The 17,961-nt window shown below is 35.5% G+C and overlaps 1 protein-coding gene across 1 annotated transcript in view; it reads left to right on the forward strand.

Moving 5' to 3' along the window:
- STXBP5L (syntaxin binding protein 5 like) overlaps window positions 1-17,961 on the forward strand; it is a 473,308-nt gene that overhangs the window by 170,990 nt on the left and 284,357 nt on the right. The window contains exon 6 of the mRNA XM_025375463.1: window positions 13,157-13,291. Within this exon, the coding sequence (XP_025231248.1) occupies window positions 13,157-13,291 (135 nt within the window). The remainder of the gene's footprint in view (window positions 1-13,156; window positions 13,292-17,961) is intronic.

Here is a 17,961-nt window from a genome sequence, read left to right on the forward strand (position 1 = left end):
AAAAAAAAAAAAAAAAAAAAAAAAAAAAAAAAAAAAAGACTCCACTGAAAAGCTCATGGAACTGATGAGTTCAGTAAAGCTTCCGGATACAAAATCAGTAGCGTTTCTAGCTGCCAATAATGTTCAAGCTGCAGACCAAATAAAGAAAACAATCCCATATACAACAGTCACAAGCAAAAAATACCTAGGAATACATCTAAACAAAGATGTGAAATATCTTTGTAAGGAGAAGCACAAAACACAGCTGAAAGAAATCATAGGTGACACAAAAGAAATGGAAAAATATTTCATGCTTATGGATTGGAAGAACCAATATTGTTAAAATGGCCATACTACCCAAAGCAATGTAAAGATTCAATGCTATACTTATCAAATGACCAGAGTTATTCTTTACAGGATTAGAAAAAACTAGTATAAATTCATGTGGAACCAAAAAACAGCCCAAATAGTCAAATCAATCCTAAGCAAAAAGAACAAAGCCAGATGCATTACATTACCTGATTCAAACTATACTACTGTAAGTGTACAGTAACCAAAACAGCATGGTAAGCAAAGAGAGATAGACCAATGGAACAGGATAGAGAACCCAGATAAAGCCACACACCTGCAGCCATCTGATGTTTGACAAAGTCAACAAAAATAAGCAATGGGAAAAGTACTCCCTATTCAATAAATGGTGCTGTGACACTTGGCTAGCCATATGCAGAAAAATGGACTAGACTTCTACCATATACAAAAATTAACTCAAAATGGTTTAAAGTTTTAAATGTCAGACCTCAAACTATAAGAATCCTAGAAATCTTGTGAAATATCATTCTGGACATTAGCCTTGGGAAAGAATTTATGACTAGGTCTTCAAAAGCAATTACAGCAAAATCAAAAATTGACAAGTGGGACCTAATTAAACTAAGGAATTTCTGCACAGCAAGATAAACTGTCACCAGAAGAAATACATATACTACAGAATGGTAGAACATGTTTACAAACTATGCATCAAAGGTCAAATATCCAGAATCTATAAGGAACTTAGATAATTCAACAAGCAAGAAACATATAACCCCATTAAAAAATTTGGCAAAAGACATTAACAGAGACTTCTCAAAAGAAGACATATAAGTGTGCAACAAAAATGAAAAAATACCCCACATAACTAATCATCAGAGAAATGCAATCAAAACCACAATGAGATATTATCTCCTACATGTCAGAATGGCTATTATTAAAAAGTCTGAAAACCACAAATGTTGGCAAAGCTGTGGAGAAAAAGGAATGTTTGTACACTGTTGGTGGGAATGTTATTAGTTCAGCCACTGTGGAAAGCAGTTTGGAGATTTCACAAACAAAACCGAACTACCATTTGACCCAGAAATCCCATTACTGGGTGTATATCCAAAGAAAAATAAATGTTTCTACCAAAAGGACACATGTATGTTCATTGCAGCACTATTCACAATATCAAAGACATGGAATCAACCCAGGTGCCCCTTGACAGTGGATTGGAGGAAGAAAATTGGTGCATATACACTACAGAGTATTATGCAGCCATAAAAAAAAAATGAAATCATGTTCTTTGCAGCTACATGAATGCAGCTGGAGGCCATTATCTTAAGAACATTTACACAGGGACAGAAAACCAAACACCACATGTTCTCAAGTATACATGGGAGCTAAACATTGGATGTACTTGGACATAAAGATGGCAAAAATAGACACTAGAGACTACTAGGGGGCAAGAGTTAATAAACTGACTTTTGGGTACTATGCTTACCTCAGCATCACTCAATATACCCATGCAGCACACCTATACATGTACCTCCTGAATCTAAAATAAAAGTTGAAATTATTTTTAAAAACCACGAAATAAACATACATGAATATATAAAAAGACAAGACAGTATAGAGAATATAAAGCTTAGTACATATGACATAAAATGCTTGCATTACAAATGATTTCTGTTGGTTAAGAGAAAAGTTAGAGAAAATTAGATGATTAGGTGATTATTTTAAGAACAGAAAAGAAAATTAAGTAACAGTCTTCAAAACAAAGTTCTTAGTGTTTTGCTACTTAAGTTTTAGTGAGGAAATACATTTGGGTATTTAGTGAAGACAGGGTATTACATAAATGAATGAAAATAATAAATATTTATCATTCAGTTCTGTCAAATTATTTTTAATTATGAATTTCCAAAGGACTATGAGTGTGTCAGATAATATGTGTCTGTAGCATCTAGGTACTGGTACATAGTATCTGTGAAGTGTTTATTACAATAGTAAATCTTCTGTATGTCAGTCATCATATGAATTTATGACTGCTCATGAAATCCTTTGACCATATATTTTCATTGCTTGATCCAGGCAAGATAATAAAAATGTTATAATTTTAACTCATATGGTAGATAATAGATAATATCCTGACAAAAGAATGAAGAAATAATAGAACACAAACAAGTAGAAACCCATCTCATGCTCATGCATGGGTAGAATCAATATCGTGAAAACGACCACACTGCCAAAAACAATCTACAGATTCAATGCAATTCCCATTAAAATACCATCATCATTCTTCACAGAACTAGAAAAAACAATCCTAAAATTAATGTGGAACCAAAAAAGAGCCTGCATAACCAAAGCAAGACTAAGCAAAAGAACAAATCTAGAGACATCACATGACCTGACTTCAACTATACTACAAGGCTATAGATAACAAAACAGCATGGTACTGGTATAAAAATAGGCATGTAGGCAAATGTAACTGAATAGGGAACCCAAAAATAAAACCAAACACTTACAGCCAACTGATCTTCAACAAACCAAACAAAAACATAAAGTGGGAAAGAACACCCAATTCAACAAATGGTGCTTGGATAATTGGCAAGTCACATGTATTAGAATGAAAATGGATCCTCATCTCTCACCTTATACAAAAATCAACTCAAGACGGATCAAAGACTTAAATCTAAGACCTGAAACCACAAAAATCCTAGAAGATATCATTGGAAAAATTCTTCTAGACATTGGCATAGGCAAAGAGCTCATGACCAAGATGCAACAAAAACAAACATAAATAGATGGGACTTAGTTAAACTAAAAAGCTTCTGCACAGCAAAAGAAATAATCAGCAGAGTCAACAGGCAATCCACAGAGTGGGAGAAAATCTTGGCAAACTATGCATCTGACAAAGGACTATATCCAGAATCTGCAATAAACTCAAACAAATCAGCAAGAAAAAAAATAAAACAAATAATCCCATCAAAAAGTGGGCTAAGGACATGAATAGAAAGTTCTCAAAAGATGTACAAGTGGACTGGGCACAGTGACTCATGCCTATAATCCCAGCACTTTAGGAAACTGAGGCGGGCAGATCATGAGGTCAAGAGATGGAGACCATCCTGGCCAACAGGGTGAAAGCCCATCTCTACTAAAACTACAAAAATTAGCTGGGCGTGGTGGCATGCGCCTGTAGTTCCAGCTACTCAGGAGGCTGAGGCAGGAAAATCGCTTGAACCTGGGAGGCAGAGTTTGCAGTGAGCCGGGATCACGCCACTGCACAATGCACTCCAGCCTGGCAACAGAGTGAGACTCCGTCTCAAATAAATAAATAAATAAATAAATAAATAAATAAATAAATAAAAGATGTACAAATGGCCAACAAACATATGAAAAAATGTTCAACATCACTAATTATCAGGGAAATGTAAATCGAAACCACAATGTGATGCCACCTTACTCCTGCAATAATGGCCACAATTAAAAAAAAAAATAGGCGTTGGCATGGATGTGGTGAAAAGGAAACACTTTTACACTGTTGGTGGGAATGTAAACTAGTATAACCACTCTGGTAAACAGTATGGAGATTCCTTAAAGAACTTTTGATAAAAAAAAATCAAGCTGTTAGAATAAATATGGTGAAAAGGTGCAGACTAAGTATGGACACGTGAAACTCAATAGAGCCTGTGCAGTTAGAACCATATTCATATTTTGAGGTTATTTTATTTCTGTAAAAAAATTCAGCTGTCACATTAATAAATGTTCGTTTAAATTCTGGTTGTAGGTTTTTGTAATTAATTTGGATTTTTTGTTTTATGTGTGTAAAGAGTCATAAGTGTGAAAAATTTATATTTTATTTTGTTTTTATACATAAGCAAAATTTCTAAAATAAGTCAAAAGTAAAGAATATAAAAAAATTCAAAGGTCTGCACATTACTCAAAGTTGAGAAACATTGATTTATTTTGTGTTTTGATCATTAATGGCCCAATTGAAACACAACTTTCTACATTAGCTTTTCTTGATTTTTTTTTACTGTAATTAATCTCTTCCTTCTTTGGAGTCTATAGAAATTATTACATTTTAGTTTTATTTTTCTTACCTGTCTGCTTGTTTTGTCTCTGTTGTTAGATAGTATGATTTGAAGAAAAATGGATGTGTGTGTTATAATCTGGGACAATACAGTTTTAAAAATTTAATTTCAAGTTCCAGGATACATGTGAAGGACATCCAGGTTTGTTAACATAGGTAAACATGCGTCATGGTGGTTTCCTGCACCTAATAAACCTGTCACATTGGTATTGAGGCCTGCATGCATTAGCTATTTATTATGACACTCTCCCTCCCTTCCAACCTCCCCCGACAGGCCCCAGTGTGTGCTGTTCCCCATTTGTTCTCATCGTTCAGTTCCCACTTATAAGTGAGAACATGTGGTGTTTGGTTTTCTGTTCCTGCGTTAGTTTGCTGAGGATAATGGCTTTGAGCTCCATCCTTGTCCCTGCAAAGACCATGATCTCATTTCTTTCTATGGCTGCATAGTATTCCATGGTGTACATGTATCATATTTTCTTTATCCAGACTATCATTGATGGGCATTTGGGTTGATTCAATGTCTTTGATATTATGAATAGCACTGCAATGAACATATGCATGTATATATCTTCATAATAGAATGATTTATATTGCTTTGGGTATATACCCAGAAATGGGATTGCTGGGTCAAATAGTATTTCTGCTTGTAGGTCTTTGAGGAATTGTCACATTGTCTTCCACAATAGTTGAATTAATCTACATTCCCACCAACAGTATAAAAGCATTCCTATTTCTCCACAGCCTCGCCAGCGTGTGTTGGTTCTTGACTTTTTAATGATTGCCATTCTGACTGGAGTGAGGTGGTATCACATTGTTTTGATTTGCATTTCTCTATTGACCAGTGATATTGAGCTTTTTTCATGTTTTTTGAACACATGGATGTTATCTTTGGAGAAGTTTCTGTTCATATCCTTTGCCCACTTTTTAATGGATTCTTTTTTCTTTCTGGTAAATTTGTTTAAATTCCTTGTAGATTCTGGATATTAGACCTTTGTCAGATTAATAGATTGCAAAAATTTTCTACCATTCTGTAGGTTGTCTGTTCACTCTGATGATAGTTTCTTTTGCTGGGCAGAAGCTCTTTAGCTTAATTAGATCCTGTTTGTCAATTTTTGCTTTTGTTGCAATTGCTTTTAATGTTTTCATCATGAAATCTTTGCCCGTGCCTATGTCCTGAATGGTATTGCCTAGATTTTCTTCCAGAGTTTTTATATTTTGGGATTTTACATTTAAGTATTTAATCTATCTTGAGTTAATTTTTGTGTAAATTGTAAGGAAGGGATCCAGTTTCAATTTTCTGAATATGGCTAGCCAGTTCTCCCAGCACCATATATTAAATAGGGAATCCTTTCCCCATTGCTTCTTTTTGTCAAGTTTGTCGAAGTTCAGATGGTTGTAGATGTGCGGCCTTATTTCTGAGATCTATATTCTGTTCCGTTGGTCTACATGTCTGTTTTGGTACCAGTACCATGCTGTTTTGGTTACTGTAGCTTTGTGGTATAGCTTGAAATCGGTTGGCATGGTGCCTACAGCTTTATTCTTTTTGCTTAGAATTTTCTTGGCTATATGGGCTCTTTTTTGGTTCCATATGAATTTTAAAGTAGTTTTTTCTAAATCTGTGAAGAATGTCAGTGGTATTTTACTAGAAATAGCATTGAATCTTTAAATTACTTTAGGCAGTATGGCCATTTTCACAATATTGATTCTTCCTGCCCATGAGCATGGAATGTTTTTATCCATTTGTTTGTGTCCTCTCTGATTTCCTTGAGCAGTGCTTTGTAGTTCTCCTTGAAGAGCTCCTTGACATCCATTGTTAGCTGTATTCCTAGGTATTTTATTCTCTTTGTAGCAATTGTGAATGGGAGTTCATTCATGATTTGGCTCTCTGCTTGTCTATTGTTGGTATATAGGAATGGTTGTGATTTTTGCACATTGATTTTGTATCCTGAGACTTTGCTGAAGTTCCTTATCAGCTTAAGAAGCTTTTAGGCTGAAGCAATAGGATTTTCTGTATGTAGGATTATGTTATCTATAGAGACAGTTTGATTTCCTCTCTTCCTATTTGAGTACCCTTTATTTCTTTCTCTTACCTGACCTCCCTGGCCAGAACTCCCAATACTATGTTGAATAGGAGTGGTGAGAGAGGGCATCCTTGTCTTTTGCTGGTTTTCAAGGGGAATACTTCTGGCTTTTGCTCATTCAGTATGATATTGGCTGTGGGTTTGTTCTAAATGTCTCTTATTATTTTATGTTCCATCACTACCTAGCTTATTGAGAGTTTTTAACATTAAGAGATGTTGAATTTTATCAAAGGACTTTTCTGCATCTATTAAAATAATCCTGTGGTTTTTGTCTTTAGTTCTATTTACATGATGAATTACGTTTATTGATTTGAATATGTTGTTACCAGCCTTGCATCCTGGGGATGAAGCCAGCTTGATCATGGTAGATAAACTTTTTGATGTGCTGTTGGACTTGGTTTGCCAGCATTTTATTGAGGATTTTTGCATTGATGTTCATCAGGATATTGGCCTGAAGTTTCTTTTTTAGTTGTGTCTCTGCCAGGCTTTGGTATCAGGATGATGCTGGCTTCACAAAATGATTGACGCAGGAATCCTTCCTTTTAATTTGTTTGGAATAGTTTGAGAATAAATGGTACCAGCTCCTCTTTGTGCCTCTGGTAGAATTCAGCGGTAAATCTCTCTGCTCCTGGGCTTTTTTTTGGTTTGTAGGCTATTTATTACTGCCTCAGTTTCAGAACTCATTATTTGTCTATTCAGGGGTTTAACTTCTTCCTGGTTCAGTCTTGGGAGAGTGTATGTGTTCAGGAATTTATCCATTTCCTCTGGATTTTCAAATTTATTTGCATAGTATGCAAATAAATTAATGCAAATAAACTAATTTATTTGTTTATAGTATTGTCTGATAGTTGTTTGCATTTCTGTGGGGTCAGTGGTGATATCCCCTTTATCATTTTTTATTGTATCAATTTGATTCTTCCCTCTTTATTAGTCTAGCTAGCGGTCTATTTCACTATTCTTTCAAAAAACCAACTCCTAGATTTGCTGACTTTTTTAAAGGTTCTTTCATGTCTCTATCGCCTTCAGTTCTGCTCTGATCTTGGTTATTTCTTGTCTTCTACTATTTTGGGGGTTTGTTTGCTCTTGGTTCTCTAGTTGTGATATTATAGTGTCGATTTGAGATCTTTCTAGCTTTTCGATGTGGACATTTAGTTCTATAAATTTCCCCTTAACACTGTTTTTTCTGTGTCCCAGAGATTCTGGTGTATTGTTTCTTTTTTCTCATTGGTTTCACAGAACTTCTTGATTTCTGCCTTAATTTCATTACCCAGGAGTCATTCAGGAGCATGTTGTTGCATTTCCATTTAGTTGGGTGGGTTTCTTAATCTTAAGTTCTAATTTAATTGCTCCGTGGTCTGAGAGACTGTTATGATTTTAGTTCTTTTGCATTTGCTGAGGAGTGTTCTACTTCCAATTATATGATCAATTTTAAAGTAAGTTCCATGTGGTGCTGAGAAGAATGTATATTCTGTTTTTTTGGGATGGAGAGTTCTGTAGATATCCAGTCCACTTAAGCCAGAGGTGAGTTTGAGTCCTGAAGATTCTTGTCAACTTTCCGTCTCAATGATCTATATTGACAGTGAAGTATTAAAGTCTCCTGTTATTATTGTGTGGGAGTCTAAATCTTTTTGTAGGTTTCTAAGAACTTGTTTTATGAATCTCGTTGCTCTTGAAGTGAGGCATAGAAATTTAGGTTAGTTAACTCTTCTTGTTGTATTGAACTTTTTACCATTATGTAATGTCCTTCTTTGTCTTTTTTCATCTTTGTTGGTTTAAAGTCTGTCTTGTCAGAAACTAGGATTGCAACCCCTGCTTTTTTCTGCTTTTTATTTGCTTGGTAGATGTTCCCTCACCCTTTTATTTTGAGCCTATGTGTGTCCCTGCATGTGAGATGGGTCGCTTGAATACAGCACACCAATTGGTCTTGACTCTTTATCAGCTTGCCATTCTGTGTCTTTTAATTGGGGCATTTAGCTCATTTACATTTAAATTTAATATTGTTATGTGTGAATTTGATCCTGTCATCATGATGCTAACTGGTTATTTTGCAGACTTGTTGATGTAGTTGCTTTATAGCGTCATTGGTCTTTGTCCTTCAGTGTGGTTTTGTAGTGGCTGGTAACAGTTTTTTGTTTATTTGTTTGAATGCTTGTTTGTTTTCATATTTAGTACTTCCTTTAGGAGCTCTCACAAGGTGGGCCTGGTGGTGACAAATTCTCTCAGCATTTGCTTGTCTGAAAAGGATTTTATTTCTCCTTCACTTATGAAGCTTCATTTGGCCATATGTGAAATTCTGGGTTGGGTATTCTTTCTTTAAGAATGCTAAATATTGACCCCTAATCTTTTTTGGCTTGTAGGGTTTCTGCTGAGAGGTCTGCTGTTAGTCTGACGGGCTTCCTTTTGTAGGTTACCTGGCCTTTCTCTCTGGCTGCCCTTAACATTTTTTCTTTCATTTTGACCTTACAGAATCTGATATTATGTGCCTTGGGGTTGATCTTCTTATGGAGTATCTTACTGGGGTTCTCTGGATTTCCTGAATTTGAATGTGGGCCTCTTCTACTAGGTTAGGGAAGTTCTTGTGGATGATATCTTGAAGTATGTTTTCCAACTTGGCCCTGTTCTCCCTGTCTCTTTCAGGTACTTCAATCGGTCAGAATTTTGGTCTTTTTACATAACCCCATAAGTCCTGGAGGTTTTGTTCATTCCTTTTCATTCTTTTCTTTTTTTTTTTTTTCCTAATCTTGTCTGCCTGTCTTGTTTCATCACGATGGTCTTCAAGCTCTGAAATTCTTTCCTGCACTTGGTCTATTCGGCTATCAATAATTGTGGGTGCATTGTGAAGTTCTCATGTTGTGTTTTTCAGGTCCATCAGGTCATTTACGTTCCTCTCTAAACTGGTTATTCTGGTTAACAGCTCCTGTGATGTTTTATCATGGTTGTTAACTTCTTTGCATTGGGTTAGAACATGCTCCTGTAGCTCAGTGAAATTCAATATTACCCACCTTCTGAAGCCTACTTCTGTCAATTCATTCATCTCAGCCTCTGCCCAGTTCTATACCCTTGCCAGAGAGGTGTTGCAATAATTTGGAGGAGGAGAAGCACTCTGTTTTTTGAGTGTTCAGTGTTTTTTCATTGATTTTTTCTCATCTTTATGAGTTTATCTAGTCTTGAACCTTGAGGCTGCTGACCTTTGGGTGGGGTTTTTGTGGGGGACATTTTTGTTAACGTTGTTGCTGCTTTCTATTTGTTACTCTTTTAACAGTCAGGCCCCTCTTCTGGTTTGTTGGGGGTCCACTCCAGACCCTATTTGCCTGGGTCCCTCACATACCTGAAGGTGTCACCAGTAGAGGCTGCAGAACAGCAAAGATGGCTGCCTGCTCCTTTCTCTGGGAACTCCATCCCAGAGGGGCACCAACCTTATACCAGCAGGAATGGTCCTAAATAAGGTGTCTGGTGACCCTTATTGGGGGGGTCTCACCCAGTCAGGAGGCATGGGATCAATAATTCACTTAACAAAGCACTCCAGCTGGCCTTTGGCAGAGGGGGTGTACTGTGGTAGGGGGAATACCACTCATCTGCACTTCCCAGGTTCTGCAGAGCCATCGGGGGAAAGACTAAGTCTACTGATCCATAGAGACCATGGCTGCCCCTCCTGCAAGCGGCTGCATCCCAGGGACACCAGAATTCTGTCTGTACATCCCTAGCTGGGATGTACAGACAGAAATTCCTGCAGAGAGGCCCCATCCAGTGAGGAGGGATGGGTCAGGGTCCAGCCTAAAGGGGTAGTATGGCCATGATCCGCCACAGCCGCTGTGCTACACTTTGAGGAATTCTTCCTGAGTCCAAACCGCTCAGTCTTCCACCAGCAGGGAAAAAGTGGCAGACTGGAGCTGCAATTATGGCTGCCACCACTTCCCACAGGACTCAGTCATCTTAGGCAGCAGGCAGCTGCAGTGATGGCAGCTGCCCCTCCCCTCAGGAACTTGGTAATCTTAGTCTCTAGCTGAGTGACCTCCGAGAATCTGCACAGCTCTGTGCTTGGGACCCAAGGCCCTGGTCGCATAGGCTCACAAAGGGGATCTCCTGATTTGTGGGTTGCACAGATTCTTCGAAAAAGCATGGTTTTCTGGGTGGGGGAGCACACCCACCACTTTGCTTGGCTGGGAGCGGGAGCTCCCCTTATTACTTGCAGCTCCCAGGTGGGCCTTTGTTCCACTCTGCTTTTCCTGGCTCTCTGTGGGTTGTGCCAACTGCCTAGTCAGTCCCAATGAGAGAACTTGGATACCTCAGTTGCCGGTGCAGGATTCACATGCAGTTTTCGTTCTTCTCTCGCTGTTTTTATTCTTCTGGGTGCGAGCCTCTGGCCGCAGCTATTTCCAGTCAATCATCTTGGTCCCTCCACCCAACAATACTTTTTTATAAAGAGTTATTCACTGAAGATTGAGTAAATGGATGAATGGATGGAAGGCCAAGGATATCTTCGATTATTTAGTGATAGTTAATATGGATATAGGAACAACATTATTTTTCCAAGGCTTACATGTAATAGAAAAAAATCCTTCATCTATCAGGTAGTGGTGATAGAAATAAGTTACAAATGACAGTGTAATTATTAAATACAATAAACTAAGTTGTATAAAGGTGTTGGCTAATCATATAATAGAGTTAGCAATTACACAGCACAAGCGTTATTATATCTTTTCGTTCATCTGTGGCAATCATTCTAAGTAATCCTATTACTCTGTTTAGGGGGGGTTCAGTTAAAACCTGAGAATGTTTATCTAGTTGTTGTAACCACTACCCATCAGTTGGACATTGAATATAAGGTGAAACCTGCCTGATATAAAGCCTCTAGTTTATATTTAATAAGGATGAGGAAAAAAGTAGTTACTAGTTCAAGGAATAGTTTTAGTTCTGTCTCATTACTGAAACCTGCAGTTCTTACACTTTTCTTCTTAATCCTGGAAGTGACTATGTAATATTGAGGTTTGCCTTTTTTCTACTTGAACCCATATATTTGTGTCTTCTTTAACGGGATTAGTGTTTTTTCCACTATCCCTGTAATTCAGAAAGGATGATCTTAATTCTCTTTAAAGTGAGTTTCCTCTTTCTACCTAAGATTGAACTGAAAATTGATTCTTCATTGCCTTGAAACATGACCATCAAGTTATTTCCTGTGCAACATTATTAAATATCCCTTCGCAACAGCAACTCTAGATTTTAGGTTTTAATCAAAATTTTCTAACATCATATAGGCTACACATTAATTATACTGTCAATTAATTATATTGTCGATAGTAATTGCCTGTGTAATAGCAGGGCTTTTAATTTTTTGAATGTAGTGTGCAGGGTACTTTGAATAATAGATGAAGTTTGGTTCAAAGAAACAGGCTGTTGAAACTTCACCGAACCAGACCAAGAATATAAATTGGACACACTGGATGTTCACTTTTATTCTTTTTTTTTTTTTTTTTTTTTTGTGACACGGAGTCTCACTCTGTCGCCAGGCTGGAGTGCAGTGGCACAATCTCAACTCACTGCAACCTCTGTCACCCGGGTTCAAGTGATTCTCCTGCCTCAGCCTCCTGGGTAGCTGGGACTACAGGTGCACACCACCACGCCTGGCTAATTTTTTGTATTTTTAGTAGAGACGGGCTTTCACCGTGTTGGACAGGATGGTCTCGATCTCTTGACCTTATGATCCACCTGCCTTGGCCTCCCAAAGTGCTTGGATTACAGGCATGAGCCACTGCACCTGGCCTTTTTATTCTTATATAAAGAAGTACAAGACAATATCATATTGGAAGTATATCATTCACATTTTTTTAAAAAAAATTATTGGTCTGTCTGACAAGAGATAACTATGAACTTATCCTCCTTCTTTTTTGTAGAGTAACTAAAAAGCATGATTAGGCCAAACTAGAAGGAGTGATAATGTTGTGAATAGAGGACTCTGGTAAATTCCCATATTTCCTGTGTAGGAGTCATGGTTGCACTGGCTATGTAACAGGTCCTAGAGCTAGTCAGAAAGCCCACTGTGAAGATGAGAACAGAACAATAAAACCAAGGGAAGAGTACAGTGAATCTCTGACTTTATAAGTTTTCTTTTTACTGCTTAGATGTCAAACATCTGAATAAAAACTGAATAATTTATCATCTCATGTAGACATAGCTACCACTTCTCTGTGAACTCTGAAATTTATGTATTTGAAGCAAATATGATCTTTATGTATTTGAAGCAAATATTAAATTTATGAAATATGATAATATGAAATTCATGTATTTGAAGCAAATATGATCTTAAAAATAGAAAGCCATGTAGTTTAGTGGAAAGATGTTAATTTTGTAACCAAACAGGAAAGGATATCAATCCCAGTTTTGCCGCTTATTAGCTGTAAGTCTTAGGCAAGTGAACAAAAAAATTCAGCCACAGTTTCATTTTTGTATAACAGAAATACATATCTGTCTTGCTGTTTTCAGAATTAGAAGCAATGTATATTAATGCCCATATAGGCACTTATTAATAGTGCTTATTATCATTATTGTTTGTAATGCTATAATATTGTTATTTATCCTATACTCTCAATGAATAACTACATTGAGTATATAGTACATTTTATTATTTATATTGCTATCACTACATGATACATGTAAGGAAAATATAATGCTGACCAAATGTAAAATTTAGATATTTTAATTACGATTTTCTTTCTTTCAGAATTACTTACTGTCATCTACCTTTCCAGAGTAAATGGCTTTATGTTGGAACAGAAAGAGGAAATACACATATTGTAAATATTGAATCTTTCATTCTTTCTGGATACGTTATCATGTGGAACAAGGCAATTGAACTGTAAGTTTGAACTTGGATATCACTTTATTGGCTTAAGTACTTCATATAGTTATGTAACATATAGGTCAAATTACAGTTAATTGATATACATCTATTACTAATTTATAATGAATTTGAGTGAAAAGTTCAGTAAAATAACTTAAAGCCATAAAAGCTTTTAAAAATACATATTACAATATTTTAGGCTTTCCAAATACCATAAATAATTAAGGTTTATGTCTAAAAATTTGATGACAAAATAGTAAGGCTTACTCTGCAAGTTATACATGGAAATCTCACTTCATTATAATCAAGCTTAATATAGCCACTTTCAGTGAGAATGAATTGTGTTATGTAAAAATAATCATGATCACTGCATATGATTTTAATGCTTGTAGCTTATTCTTTACTTGCCTCATTAAAATATTGTTCTGGGCTCAAATATCTTTTAGGTTATGTTATATATAGTTTTTTTGGGGTATATGATTGATAGCAATTACCACTTTGGCTTTGGCACTGATATTTAAGTTTCTGTACATGTAAAATTTGAAATTCTCCAAATACCAAACTGTGGAATTTCAAGCCATCTGTATTAGACCACTTTGCATTGCTATAGAGGAATCCCTGAGACAGGATAATTTATATAAAAAAGAGGTTCAATTGGCTTATGGTTCTACAGGCTTTACAGGAAGCATGGTGCTGGCATCTGCTTAGCTTCCAGCACGGCCTCAGGAAGCTTACAATCATGGTAGAAGTTAGGAGCAGGCCTGTCACATAGTGAAAGCAGGAGCAACAAGAGGAGATGGGGGGAGGTGCTACACACTTTTAAATAACAAGATCTCACAAGAATTCATTCACTACTGCAAGAACTCACTTACTATGGCAAGAACTCACTATTACAAGAAGAGCCCTAAGGGAATGGTGGTAAACCATTCAAGAGAAATCCACTTCCCATGATCAAAGTACCTCCCACTAGGCCCCACCTTCAGCATTAGGGATTACAATTCAACATGAGCTTTGGGCAGGGGCAAATATCCAAACTATATCACCGTCTATTTGTAGTATATACATAAGCAATTCTTCTACTAAAATTATTAATCAGAAAAACAACTTTTATTTAATACATGTTTATGCTCTGTACATATTAGGTCCTTGATAAGATGTTTGACTTGAAGCTGGCTCATTTTCTGCCTCATATACAGTCTCTAAGTTACAAAATTATTCTGCAAAATTCTGATTAAAACACCCTATTTTTGTGAAACTTGATTTTGGAAATAAATCTTTTTACCTAGTCTTAATGTTTCAATATGCATGTATATTGCTTCATAAGGAAGGTTGTTACTAGTTATACTCTTGTCATGATACTCCTTTTGTATTATGTCTGAATGGGTCTTTTATTAATGATAATTCTTTCTCCCTCATTAGATTAGGAACTGCTCCAGAGCAGGATTTTTTTTTTTATTGTTCTTTTCTTGTTCCTCATACTTGGCTTATTTCTATGCTTTCCAAAGTAGATACTAAATGATTGATGACATTATTGAAGCATCAGTATGATAAATTGTTACATACACACTGCTATTGACTTACAACTTTCACTTAGGTTTTCAAGATAATTGGTTTGAGCTATTTTGCTCGCTTTATTGTTCTGTGTGAATATTTCTAAAAACGTTAATCCTATAAACAATTATGTTTCCCCCCAAAGTTACTTTATTAGGTATTTGGGAGGGTCCTTTTTGCCTGTAATCCTAGTCCTATAAAAGGAATAAAAGGGCTGAATTTAATAGCTTTTACATAATATTGTTTCAGGATATTGATAAAAACACATAGGCTTAGATGAACAAGAGAAGATTCAGTTACAGAACTTTTAAACAAATTCAATATTAGTGAAAATATATAGATGCATCATTTATGTTCAGGTTGAATGCTGCTAAAGTAATTGAGAATAATTTATTGTCTTAAGCAAATCAAACATTTCACCACTCTTGCAATGCTGTTCTTATATCCATTTATGTAACAAATCCTTTTCATGGTTCAGATTACTACCTGAACTAGTGACTTATACTTTATTTTTATGTATTTATATAGTCTATACAATTTCAAGACTAATTGAAGAGTTTTAAAAATGTATATTATAAGGGAGGCTAAAATCAGGAGAAATTAAAGAGCTGAAATAAGGCATTTTTATTTTTCATAATATTATACACATGATTCAGCATTAGAATAGCATCTACTATTTTATATATAAACATGTGTTTTATGGAGTTGTACATGCCTCTGAAAATGTTCTTGAAATATCTCTGAGCAATTATTAGTAAACCACATGCCATCACTTCCTGAATGTCTCTTGATTTATTTAGACCAGATTTCCAAAAATATGTTCCATAGAATTCTAATTCCACTGTGACAGATAACATTTTAAAAGCCAATTTCCAATCTCCCAGAACTGTCTTTTCATTGCTGTCTACCTCTAGTGATACATTAGAAAATGTATGTAATTTCCTGTTAATATGTGTGAAGTGTATGGGACAGTAATAAAATATGCATTTAATTAAGAAGACTCATTTAATACATATAATTTTAGTCCATGAATTTTAATAATATATTTTCTAAGTAGGACAAATGCAAGAATTATCTTTAAAAAATGAGATTGTTTCTATTTTAAGTCCTTATTGAAATATTTTTCATTTAATGTTTATTTTTCAGCTTGTTTCAATTTTAATGAATTATTCTAATTGTAATTAGAGGCAATTCCCAAGAGTATGAATAGTTGTGTTTCCAAAATGTATATATTGGTTATTTGGAACCTGGGACAAATTTTTCATTTAAACAGTGATATTTGAAGAATACCTTATAAAATAACAGTATAGAACTAAACTACCATTAAAAAATATTTATATGGGAAAATATATTCCAGGTGATAGCATAGAAACAGCTATTTCTGTAGGGCAACCCTAACATTTTTTTTAAAACATAAGCTTTTTTCCACATATGATTAAGATTTGAGCGTGAAATTTATAATCAAATCATGAAAGTAAAAGACTCATGTTTAACATCGTTCACGCATCATTCAAGCATGTTTATTGAGCTTTATTATATGATAGATACTAGAAACAACTATGAACAAAGAAGACATAATTTCTATCCTGCTGGGACTTCCAGTTTAATGAAGGCAAAGTTAAATAAAAAGGCAATTACAATATATTGGTAATACAATATGGCAATTTCATAAGAAGGACATCTATTATAATATGGACATGGGCTCTCAAAGTGGTATCTGTGAAGAATGCTACATCTACACTGAGATCCAAGGGGTGAGTTTCAGTTAGATGAGTAAAATACCAGGGACAAGGACATTCCAGGCAGAGGGAACAGAATATTTAAAGGATGGAATGTAAGATAATTTTCTGTTCTATGCCCAGAAATTTTAAGTACTACAGTTTTTAGTTTGTTGGAATGGCTGGGGGATAGGATAGCAAGAGATAAAGCTGGAAGGTAATCAGGTTTTATAACATGAAAGGTCTTGTAAGCCAATTTGAGAAGTTCAGACTTTAAGACTAATAGGGAGCTAGATTTTGAGGGTTGTAAGCAGATCTCAATCAAATCTATATTTTAGGAGTACTACCCTGAATGCAGGTATGGAGAAATAATTGGAGAGAAAGGAAGACTGTGTTCTTGGTAAAAATTATGTTGGTGGTTGTAGGAGTGGAGATAAACGAACACATTAATGAAATACTTAAAAGAGGTAGAATGACTTCCCAGTGTCTGCCTTGAGCAATGGTGTATAATGGTGCCATTTAGTGAAAGTGCAAGAGATTGAGTAGGTTGAGAGTAAAATAATAAGTTCAATTTTAGGTCCATTGAATTGTATGTGTTTATAAGACTTTTAAGTGGAGTTGGTGTAGAAGAATGGTAAGAGGCAGGATATATGGATCTGAAGGTAATGAGCGATAGAATTTACGGGGTTGTTAAAACCAGATGAAAAGATGAAATTGTGCATGAAGAGTATGTAGAGAAAAGTTAGCAAACTAATAGCCATTGAACTAATTATGACTCATAGATATGTTTTGTTTTGGCCATCAGAGTATTTAAAGATGCTCTGAATTATTATTTTCTAATATTTAAATATTGGTAGAATGAAGATAAAAATTTGGACTTTTTGGTGAAACAATCCTAGTCTAGCATTCCTGTATGGCAATAATCAACTGCAAATGAATAGTAACTTTCCTTATGTAGGTGGGTAATGTGCTATCCAGGTTGGTACAGTGCTTATTCAGCCTATTTAACTCATTTGCAATACCTGCCTTATTCCTGTAGGATTTTGAATTTGTGGCCATATGGGAATGCATGGCAGTCTAGGACAGGATACCATAGAATATCAACATTTAAGATATGGGAAGATAATGAAAAGTCCATAATGGAAACTAATATCAAGAAGGCTACTTTAGTGAATGGGAGAAAGATAACTAAATAGGGATACCTAGAAGAATTACTGCACATTTTTTTAGGTGGCTAGTACATGACAATAATTCATTGATAATTCTATCTAAAGTAATTTTTTTGTAATTTTCAGAATCCAGAGTCCACAGATGCTTTTTTATTTTTAGGTCAATTTCTCATGACCATAAGTTTTGCCAGGAGTGCTTTGTGGGTTTTGGAAGTTTAATGTTAGGGAACAAGCCAGAAGAAATATC

The sequence above is a fragment of the Theropithecus gelada genome, chromosome 2 (assembly GCF_003255815.1).
Source record: "Theropithecus gelada isolate Dixy chromosome 2, Tgel_1.0, whole genome shotgun sequence".
Taxonomy (NCBI): domain Eukaryota; kingdom Metazoa; phylum Chordata; class Mammalia; order Primates; family Cercopithecidae; genus Theropithecus; species Theropithecus gelada.